Source organism: Hemiscyllium ocellatum, chromosome 17 (assembly GCF_020745735.1).
Source record: "Hemiscyllium ocellatum isolate sHemOce1 chromosome 17, sHemOce1.pat.X.cur, whole genome shotgun sequence".
Lineage (NCBI taxonomy): Eukaryota > Metazoa > Chordata > Chondrichthyes > Orectolobiformes > Hemiscylliidae > Hemiscyllium > Hemiscyllium ocellatum.
The window spans coordinates 23,102,287-23,114,106 of record NC_083417.1 but is presented as its reverse complement, the minus strand read 5'-3'; the positions used below and the strand labels follow the sequence as shown (position 1 = coordinate 23,114,106).

Here is an 11,820-nt window from a genome sequence, read left to right as displayed (position 1 = left end):
ATATTTAAAAATAATCTAACTTAATGATGTCTTTCAACTACAATGAATGGGCAATCAACTTGTCAATTTTTCCAAAAATATAGTCTGTCCACCACACAATCAAGCAAAGTATTGTATGAATTTCAGTCCCAGTCCAATGCTTAATATGTAGGATGTATATCTCAATGATTGACTGATCAAATCAAACAGTGTTGTTCTTTGGTTGTTTGAAAAAGACAAGTGTACAGACCATACTCAACCAAATGTGCTTGGAAAACTCCACACAAAGCATCTCCAGTTAGATATTAAGCATTACTTGCTTAATGATCTGGATGGTGCTAACAGCTACAGTAACAATTTATGTTAGAGTAACATTAATTCATGTGCAGGACCCATAAGACCATAAGACCCCTTCTCTGCAAACAAAAATAATATGTTCAAGCCATGCATCTTCTTATGAACAACTTCTGACCTTGCAGAGTTTACTGTTCCATTGCTTTCTCCATGGCAAAGCCTTGGCCAATCAGAGTCAACTTGTCAAAAAAAGCCCTCTTTTCTCCTGTCGTATATATTATTCAAGTTTTCAAGGATATTGCTAGCAAAATTGATATAGGGCAGTTAATAGATTTTCAAAAGGCTTTTGATAAGGTCCCTCACTGGAGGTTGGTTAGCAAAAATCAAACAATGGTATAGTAGGTGCTCTACTGGCTAAGAGACAGAAACAGATTAGATTAGACTTACAGTGTGGAAACAGGCCCTTCGGCCAAACAAGTCCACACCGACCCGCCGAAGCGCAACCCACCCATACCCCTACATTTACCCCTTACCTAACACTACGGGCAATTTAGCATGGCCAATTCACCTGACCCGCACATCTTTGTGACTGTGGGAGGAAACCGGAGCACCCGGAGGAAACCCACGCAGACACGGGGAGAACGTGCAAACTCCACACAGTCAGTCGCCTGAGTCGGGAATTGAACCCGGGTCTACAGGCGCTGTGAGGCAGCAGTGCTAACCACTGTGCCACCGTGCCGCCCATCAACAGAGTAGGAATAAATGGGTCATTCTCATATTCGCAAACTGTGACTAGTGAGGAACCACAAGGATCAGTATCTGGAGCCCAACTATTCATAATGTTCATCAATTATTTGGACATGGGGACCCAATGCAATATTCTCAAATTTGCAGAGGTTATGAAATTGAGCTGTGAGGAAGATGTAAAACAGCTTCTGGAGGATTTTGACAGTCTTGGTAATTGGGTAAGGACTTGGCAGGTATAATGTGGAAAAATGATAGGTTATTGTGAGGAAGGCACAAGTGTGCAGTGAATAGTGATTGGCTTAAAAGTGTAGATGTCCAAAGGGATAAGGGTCCATCAGTCAGTAAAGGCTAACATGCAGGCACAGCAAACAATTAGGGAGGCTAATGGAATGTTAACAGGCAGATTTGAGTACAGGAGTACTGCACTGCAGTTTGATCTCAGGAAGAATATTAGTGCCATAAAGGGGCACCAACAAAAGTTCACCAGACTTTTCCCAAGATGGTTGGACTGTCTGATGACAAGAATTTGGTAAACTAAGCCTGTATTCTCTGGAGTTTTGAAGAATGAGAAATGATTTCATTGAAACTTGCAAAATACTTAAAAGGATAGACACAGTATTAGCAGTTAAGATATTTCCCCTTGTTGGGGAGTCTAGGCTGCAAATGTGTTGCTGGTCAAAGCACAGCAGGTTAGGCAGCATCTCAGGAATAGAGAATTCGACGTTTCGAGCATAAGCCCTTCATCAGGAATAAGAGAGAGAGAGCCAAGCAGGCTGAGATAAAAGGTAGGGAGGAGGGACTAGGGGGAGGGGCGATGGAGGTGGGATAGGTGGAAGGAGGTCAAGGTGAGGGTGATAGGCCGGAGTGGGGTGGGGGCGGAGAGGTCAGGAAGAGGATTGCAGGTTAGGAGGGCGGTGCTGAGTTGAGGGAACCGACTGAGACAAGGTGGGGGGAGGGGAAATGAGGAAGCTGGAGAAATCTGAATTCATACCTTGTGGTTGGAGGGTTCCCAGGCGGAAGATGAGGCGCTCCTCCTCCAGCCGTCGTGTAGTTGTGTTCTGCCGGTGGAGGAGTCCAAGGACCTGCATGTCCTCGGTGGAGTGGGAGGGGGAGTTAAAGTGTTGAGCCACGGGGTGATTGGGTTGGTTGGTTCGGGCGGCCCAGAGGTGTTCTCTGAAGCGTTCCGCAAGTAAGCGGCCTGTCTCACCAATATAGAGGAGGCCACATCGGGTGCAGCGGATGCAATAGATGATGTGTGTGGAGGTACAGGTGAACTTGTGGCGGATATGGAAGGATCCCTTGGGGCCTTGGAGGGAAGTGAGTGTGCAGGTGTGGGCGCAAGTTTTACATTTCCTGCGGTTGCAGGGGAAGGTGCCGGGGGTGGAGGTTGGGTTGGTGGGGGGTGTGGATCTGACAAGGGAGTCACGAAGGGAGTGGTCCTTGCGGAACGCTGATAGGGGAGGGGAGGGAAATATATCCTTGGTGGTGGGGTCCGTCTGGAGGTGGCGGAAATGGCGGCGGATAATACGTTGTATGCGCAGGTTGGTGGGGTGGTAGGTGAGAACCAGTGGGGTTCTGTCTTGGTGGCGGTTGGAGGAGCGGGGCTCAAGGGCGGAGGAGCGGGAAGTGGAGGAGGAGCGGTGGAGGGCATCGTCGATCACGTCTGGGGGGAATCTGCGGTCCTTGAAGAAGGAGGCCATCTGGGCTGTGCGGTGTTGGAATTGGTCCTCCTGGGAGCAGATGCGGCGGAGACGAAGGAATTGGGAATATGGGATGGCGTTTTTACAGGGTTCAGGGTGGGAGGAGGTGTAGTCCAGGTAGCTGTGGGAGTCAGTCGGTTTATAATAGATGTCTGTGTTGAGTCGGTCGCCCGAGATAGAAATGGAAAGGTCTAGGAAGGGGAGGGAGGAGTCTGAGACAGTCCAGGTGAATTTCAGGTCGGGATGGAAGGTGTTAGTAAAGTTGATGAACTGTTCAACCTCCTCGTGGGAGCACGAGGCAGCGCCGATACAGTCATCGATGTAGCGGAGGAAAAGGTGGGGGGTGGTGCCAGTGTAGTTGCGGAAGATGGACTGTTCCACATATCCTACGAAGAGGCAGGCATAGCTGGGGCCCATGCGGGTGCCCATGGCAACTCCTTTAGTTTGGAGGAAGTGGGAGGATTGAAAAGAGAAGTTATTCAGGGTGAGGACCAGTTCAGTCAGTCGAAGGAGGGTGTCAGTGGAAGGGTACTGGTTGGTGCGGCGGGAAAGGAAGAAGCGGAGGGCTTTGAGTCCTTCGTGATGGGTGATGGAGGTGTACAGGGACTGGATGTCCATAGTGAAAATAAGGCGTTGGGGACCGGGGAAGCGAAAATCCTGGAGGAGGTGGAGGGCGTGGGTGGTGTCCCGAACGTAGGTGGGGAGTTCTTGGACTAAAGGGGACAGGACCGTGTCGAGGTATTGGGAGATGAGTTCGGTGGGGCAGGAGCAGGCTGAGACAATGGGTCGGCCGGGGCAGGCAGGTTTGTGGATTTTGGGCAGGAGGTAGAAACGGGCGGTGCGGGGTTGTGGGACTATGAGGGTGGAGGCGGTGGATGGGAGATCCCCTGAGGTGATGAGGTCCTGGATGGTCTGGGAGATGATGGTTTGGTGGTGGGAGGTGGGGTCGTGGTCAAGGGGGCGATAAGAGGAGGCGTCCGCGAGCTGGCGTTTGGCTTCAGCGGTGAAAGTCTAGGACCAGGAGCACAATTTAAAAATAAGGAAGATGCTATTTCGGATTGAGATGAGAATTCTTCCTAGCGCTGGACTATCCAATCTTTGTTGTCCTACAACATTTCCTTGTCCTTCGGTGCTCAATCTAAAATCAATGCCCATGTCAACATTATCTTCCCAGATCTGTGCAAATCTCTTCAAACTATATATATTTCCTACACCCTTGGTCATTCAACCTTGGCCTGCCATGCATTCTCCTTCCTCACCTAACTCCATCACAGCCTTCAGTCAACTTGATACCACCTCATTACAGCTTTAGAGTCATAGAGATGTCTAACATGGAAACAGTTTCAACCTGTCCACGCTGACCAGACATCCCAACCCAATTTCATCCCACCTGCTAGCTCCCAGCCCATATCCCTCCAAACCCTTCCTATTCATATACCCATCCAAATGCCTCTTAAATGTTGCAATTGTACTAGCCTCTACCACTTCCTCTGGCAGCTCATTCCATACACTTACCACTCTCTGTATGAAAATGTTGTCCTGTAGGTCTCTTTTATATCTTTCACCTCTCACCCTAAACCTATGCCCTCTAGTTCTGGACTCCCCGACCCCAGGGAAAAGACTTTGCCTATTTACCCTATCCATGCCCCTCATAATTTTGTAAACTTCTTATAAAGACACCCCTCAGCCTCCGATGCTCCAGGGAAAACAGCCCCAGCCTGTTCAGCCTCTCCCTGTAGCTCAAATCCTCCAACCTGGCAACATCCTTGTAAATCTTTTCTGAACCCTTTCAAGTTTGACAACATCGTTCCAATAGGAAGGAGATCAGAATTGCACGCAATATTCCAACAGTGGCCTGTACAGCCGCAACATGACCTCCCAACTCCTGTATTCAATACTCTGACCAATAAAGGAAAGCATACCAAACGCCTTCTTTACTATCCTATCTACTTGCAACTCCACTTTCAAGGAGCTATGAAATGTCACTCCAAGATCTCTTTGTTCAGCAACACTCCCTAGGGCCTTACCATTAAGTCTATAAGTCCTGCTTAGATTTGTTTTCCAAAATGCAGCACCTCGCATTTATCTGCCACTTTTCAGCCTATTGGCTCAACTGGTCAAAATCCTGTTGTAATCTGACCACTACACATTTTGATGTCATCTGCAAACTTACTAACTGTACCTCTTATGCTCGTTTCCAAATCATTTATGTAAATGACAAAAAGTAGAGGACCCAGCACCGATCCTTGTGGCACTCCACTGGTCACAGGCCTCCAGTATGAAAAACAACCCTCCTCCACCACCCTTTGTCTTCTACCTTTGAGCCACTTCTGTATCCAAATGGCCAGTTCTCCCTGTATTCCATGAGATCTAACCTTGCTAATCAGTCTCCCATGGGGAACCTTGTCGAACATCTTATTGAAGTCAATATAGATCACATCTATCGCTCTGCCCTCATTGATCCGCTTTGTTACTTCCTCAAAAACCTCAATCAAGTTTGTGAAACACGATTTCCCACGCACAAAGCCATGTTGATTATCCCGAATCAGTCCTTGCCTTTCCAAATACAAGTACATCCTGTCCCTTAGGATTCCCTCCACCATCGATGTCAGGCTCAGTGGTCTATAGTTCCCTGGCTTGTCCTTACCCCCTTCTTAAACAATGGCACCACATTAGCCCCCTCCAATCTTCTGGCACCTCATCTGTGACTATCCATGATACAAATATCTCAGCAAGAAGCCCAGAATTAGACAGGCCTTCTATTCATATGCTGGTCAACTTAACTGTATAATCACTACTAGCATGAGTCAGATATAGAGAAACACCGACGACTATATTTGAGGAACAGATAAAAAGAACGATATGATAAATAGCAGATCTTTAGGTTCACTGAGATTTTACTTAAGTACTGCATTGTAATTTACTGCATCAATTATTACTCAAATACTGTATTGTTGGGTACTGATAAAATGCTTTGTTTTTCAGCTCCCTAAAACGTGTTCTACCACTCAATTAAATTACGGCTAATCTGTATCGGAACGCAATTTGCTCACCTTTAGTCCAAATTCGTTGCCTAACAACAATTTATCAAATCCAGTCTTCAACCGGTGTAGTATTCAATGTTGACGATGGGGGTTCCGATTTCCGCTAACATCTGTGTAAAAGTCTTTCCTATTTTACCCCTGAATGAAATGACCTTATTCCAATTTTAAAATTCTGCTTCCCATATCTGAGGACATAGGCTATACCGAAAGACTCATTAATATCAATGTGTCCTTTTTTAAATTTCTCAATTAGAGTCACTCATTAACCTTCCATACAAGTGCTAGAAAAGGCAATGCAAACTGTCCTCACAACTTGATGCTTTCATGTATGGTTGGGAATACAGTATTTGTCTAACCTTGCGGTCGTGTGTCCCTCTCTTCCCTCTCCCACCCTGAGATGAGAGTGGAAGGAGGAGCCTCGTTGAGCTGGAGGAGGAGAGTTAGGGGGAGGGGGGAGAGAGAGAGAGAGTTGGAGGAAGAGAGGAGAGTTTGGGAAAGAGTGGAGGAGAGTTTGGGGAGAGAGAGAGGAGAAGTGGCAGCGAGCACATGGAGCAGGCGAGTGGGCAGCCCGAGTTGCTGTTGTCGCTGCTGTACGCGGGGGTCACGGTGGTGCTGGGTGCTGCGGTGATCCACCGCCTCCTCAGGCAGGAGCTGCAGATGGGAGTGCGGGCTGCCCTCAGCTTGTTGCTGCTCCTGCTCGCCGAGTGGGTGTGCTTCGTGGCGCTGCCTGGTTACCCCGGCCTCTGCATCTTCTCGCTGGCCTGTCTGCTCAGGTACTGCACGTTGCCGGACAGTGAGCTGCTCTCTGTCCAGGACAAGGCCATTCTAATCACAGGTAAGTGTAACTCACTCCCACACCGGCCTTCGAGAAACACTCGGGTCTCTTTTCCCATGCGGCGATTCGTGCAACAAAAGAAATCATCCCGATCAGTTCGTGAGCATTTTTTTTAAAGTAACCTTGTGGAGACACTTTGATGTTAATATTTCGTTTTTAAAAATCGTTTCCTTGAGAATTAAACACTTCAAAACTAAGGAAGAGGGTTGCAGATACAAGTGGTTGTCAAAAATCTAGATTCGGTGATGCGTGTGTTCTCTTGTTCGTTTTTCGTTTATTTCACTCGTTTTCCTTTCCCGCGTTTGTTTTATGTTTTAATTATGGAATTGTTTTCCTTTAATGTATTGACTGTTTTGTTTGTTTTCTTACAAAGTTCGTTCTCTAGGCGGACTGGTGCGTTAAGAAAAAACATTCCCCATTCAATTTATTGACCGTGTTACCTTAACTTTAAATCTTTGCCCTTTCCTCTTGAAATTACGGTTCCACTCAGCTTTCTTCTTTACTGTTGAGGCCCCTTTGCTCCTGGTTTGAAATATTTTATTGATCTGCTCGTATTTTCTCATTCTCCAATGTTTAGCTACTTCCCTGTCTAGGGAGCAGTACAGCAGCTACACAGTTATAATGTTTCACATGTACTAAATCTTTGGATGTGGAATAGTGAGAACATTTATAATTGATAGCACCACAACATCGATTAACCATTGCTGTTTGTAATTAAGGGAAAGTGCTTATATTGCATGTACTGATGTATGCATTGAGCTTGTCAGATAGGACTATAAATAAATCAGAATAATGGATTTTAGTTTACAGTCATGGTAAAAAGACAGAATTTATGCAAAATGTTTGGATTAATACATGCAAATTGAAACTCATGTTTGCCACTGACTCTAAGTATCATTTTACCTTTCAGTATTTTTATAACAACTCCTTGTAAGTGGATCAAGCAGTGATATATGTTATCCGCCCATGCAGACATTGCATGACCTAGCGTTAACAATTGTCTCCATTACAGTAAACCCTATACCAGAATTTATACAGATTTGACCTTCCCATAGGATTCCTAAATAAATAAAACACCAATGCGTCAATGCTTTTACAAGCTTCAATTTAACGTTTATTTTCAATTTATACAGCACAGTAAAACACTGAGCAGAGTGTTGTTAAATATGAACACAAAGAATTGGTCACTCTGGTTTTCAGCACAGTGCAGTTGAAACTCTGAAAGATGTTGTTTGTACTGTTTTTGGAGTTAAATGCAAAGTAGTTTGATGGTGCTCATAATATGAAAATGCTATTTAAACTAGCAGCCAACTCCTGATCTAATTTGTAAGCACATTCCCAAGGGACTGCCTTCTACCCATTTGAGTTTCCACAAGTCCACTGTCATGTCAAGCTGGATTTTAAAAGTGTCCAGGTCTAATCCTGTTTGGGATTTTATAAACTTACTTTACTTTCCAAAGCTTCTGATGCTTGGAATAAACTGACATTGTTGGTCACAGCGCCCAGATTTTAAAACTTAATCAACTGTATGCACACAAGCAAATCTCCTTTCTAGCCAACCACTGGGTAACTTGCAGCAAACAACCATTGCACTATAACCTGGACCTCCCAATCATACAGCATATCTGAGATTACAGTGTCAAACAGCTGCAGTATAATTTAAATTTAAAATTAAAACCAGCTAAACAAAAAAATCTTGATTTTCTCTAGTTCAAACATGCGGTTATGAAAACACTTTAATTTTGCTGGAAGACTTCAGTTTTGAAGGATTGTAAAAAAAGCAATTGGTTTCAAGCTTTGTGAAATGGTTTCTTTAAAAGAGGTCATTGAAAGTTTACTGTGAATATGTGATTTCTAGGAAGTCTTGTTTAAAACAAATCTGCATGCTTCACTATACATCTTGCACAGGCTGATCTTATTTGGTTGAGCTGGAGAGAAGTCTGAAAGGTACAGTTGGGTTGGAGCAAACCTGGCTCAGAACAAGCCGTCAAGCTGATCTCACTTATTCCTGAGAAGAGAGCTCCCTTCACGATTTCAGGGAGATCTATTTGATAGTGGATGAGAGTCATGATGTGGAGGAGCCAGTGTTGGACTGGGGTGGACAAAGTTTAAAAAAAATCATACAACACCAGGTTCGAGTCTAACAGGTTTATTTGCAAGTACAGGTACACAATCCTTTATCCGAAATCTGAAAAGCTCTGAAATCCAAAATCTTTTTCATGGAGTGTGAGGCGCCATTTTGGTGTGTGAATAGATGATCCAACTCCACACCCAATCGAACCATGTCAATCAGCTGTGGGCATGACTTAGCACTGGCAGGCATCAATTGTGTCTTAGAGCTCATCCCATTCACATGTGCATCTGCTGTTAGGTAATTTCAAAAAAAAAATTCACTGTGAAAATGTTATTTATTCCGAAATTTGAAAAATTCAGGAAAACAACTAGCCCAAGGATTTTGGATAAAGCATTGAATACCTGTACCAGCTTTGGAGCACCTGCTCCTTTATCAGGTAGCTGTGGAGCAGGATCATTTGCCACAATTTATTGCAAAGGATGACACTGTCAAGCTACTGAAACGATATATTGAACAAACCTAGACTGCTGTTAAGTCACTCATCTTTTGGAATGAGTGACAATCCACTCCTGTAGCCTCTGTTTTAACACTTTTCCCCAGGATCGGGGAATCCAAAACTAGAGGGTGTAGTCTTAAGGTGAAAGGGGAAAGATTTTAAAAAATGAGTGGCAACTTTTCACAGAGGATAGGGTGTATATGGAACCTGAAATTTAAATCTGTTAGGGTGCCAAAGCAAGATGTAAAGGCATGTACTATTTTTAAAAGCGATTTGGACAGGTACTTGGAGTAAAAAGGTTTAATGGAGTATGGGCCAATTGCAGGCAAATGGGACTAGTTCAGTTTAGGAAACTTGGTTGGCGTTGGTCAAGTTGGACTGCAGGGTCTGTTTCCGTGTTGTATGACTCTCTGACTTTATCTGCCAAATTCATTTCTTATCAGCAAGATAAGAATGGATTCAGTTTAATTTCTAAACCCTGCTGTTGTTTGGATTTGATTATGTAAAGTAGTAGAGGTCGTATCATATGTAGCATTAATTGTGATGCTTTTACATTACAGGAAAAAAATACCAAATTGCTTTTGAACTCTTAGGACATGCAATACTATACAATAGTCCAGAGCATATACTCTGATTATATTAAAGGTTGAACTTCTTTTTATTGCTCTTCACAGTGACATTTTTATCATTTACAAACCAATTGATGATGTTAGGTCTGAACCTTCGGTCTTTGAATGCAGTTTAGATGCCCAAATCTAAATAATCCAAGATTCTAATATGTACATTAACAAGTTAGAACAGACAGAAAAATCCTAAAACTTTAGTTCATATTCAAACATTAAAATTGCCTTAGATCTTTTGTATACACTTGCTCAAAGACCATGTTAGATTTTACCCATGGTAATGGATCTAAAAGAAACAGTATGTGAAGGCTGTATGAGCATTTATGGGAGGTAAGGTGTGGAGTACAAAATAACATAATACATTCCGCATGAAAGCAAAATACTGTAGAAGCTTGAAGTCTGATATAAAGCCAAACATCTGAATATGAATCTCAATCCGGTCATGCCAGATCTGTGGAATGGGGAAAAGAATTATTGAACTGGGATTACCTGAGGTGTGGCAGTCTCACTCAAACAGTCTACCACTTTGGCCCTTTTTTAAAAAAGCAATATGCGGGAGCTCCCCAATTCTGAGAGGAGTTTCTGCCTTAGAAATGCAGAGCTGTACTTCCATTCTGAAAGTCCTTCCATGGCTGAATCGTCAGAAGAAGGTAAACTACCCCTCTTTTCACAGAAATCAACCTGAAATTTAAATTTAATTTGATTAAAGGATACTAGATGACTAGCAGTAGGGTGCTAGCTGGGTAGCAGTAGGGTAGTATGCCAGAGGACTAGGGGTAGGGTAGCAGATTAGACTGGATTCCCAACAGTCTGGAAACAGGGCCTTTGGCCCAACAAGTCCACACCAACCATCTGGAAAGTAACCCACCAGGACCCATTCCCCTACCCTACCCTATATTTACCCTGACTAGTGCATCTAATACTATGGGCAATATAGCAGGGCCAATACACCTGGCCAGCTTTCATGCTATTTTGCTTTCATGTGGAATGCATTGTGTTATTTTGTATTACACACCTTACCTCCCATAAAGGCTCATATAGCCTTCACATAGTGTTTCTTTTAGAAACACATCTTTGGATTGTGGGAGGAAACCAGAGTACCTGGGGGAAACCCACACAGACACGGGGAAAATGTGCAAACTCCACACAGACAGTCACCCAATGCGGGAATTGAACCCGGGTCCCTTGTGCTGTGAGGCAGCAGTGCTAACCACTGAGCCACCATGCTGCCCCACGGGACGGATTAGTAAAGTGGTAGGGGTAGGATGCGAGATGAATAGGTTTAGGTTGTCAGGTAAGTAATGCGAGGGGGAATCAGTTCTGAAAAGGAGTCAGACCAGGTGCAGAATGTGAACCCCATTTCTTTCTTCACAGATACTGCCAGATCTCCTGAATTGTTCCAGCATTCAGTGTTTGTTTCAGATGTCTAACGTCCATAGCAGTTTGCCTTTATTAGAGTTTTTGTGGAATATTTGAAATAAACACTTAATATCAGGTCATAAGTCAACACTTCAAGTGGTTTTTATTTGTGTTGGTGCTGAGACAAGCTTGTACTGGTCACACCAGCAAGCTTCTCCAGAATTTTAAGCAGTTTATATACTATTCTGATTGTGGTACAGTCACAGCATCATCTCAACTGACACTATTAAGAAGGACTGGAATATAGGACATTGTAATAATGACACCAGATAACCAGCATCATGCTCAAGGAGCCAAAAAACCAACGTGTTGCTATTTCTTCTGTTCTTATCATGTAATGTAATTAATAAATGGAGCAGGCCATTGTCACAACCAAATGGCACTAGACCACATCCACGCATGCCTTCCACAATAGAGAAAATCCTTTCACTTGTAAATCAGGATTACCTCCTTTGATTTGGATGTGCCAGTTTTGGACTGAGGTGTACAAAATTAAAAATCACACAACACCAGATTATAGTCCAACAGGTTTATTTGGAAGCACTAGCATTAGGTGGTTGTGATGAAGGAGCAGCGCTCTGAAAGCTAGTGCTTCCAAATAAATCTGTT

General features: G+C 44.0%; 1 protein-coding gene across 1 annotated transcript in view; it reads left to right on the top strand.

Moving 5' to 3' along the window:
- Positions 1–6,242: 6,242 nt before the first annotated feature.
- hsd17b2 (hydroxysteroid (17-beta) dehydrogenase 2) overlaps positions 6,243–11,820 on the top strand; it is a 44,322-nt gene continuing 38,744 nt past the window's right edge. The window contains exon 1 of the mRNA XM_060837991.1: positions 6,243–6,599. Coding sequence (XP_060693974.1) covers positions 6,311–6,599 — 289 coding nt within the window. The 5' untranslated portion in view covers positions 6,243–6,310. The remainder of the gene's footprint in view (positions 6,600–11,820) is intronic.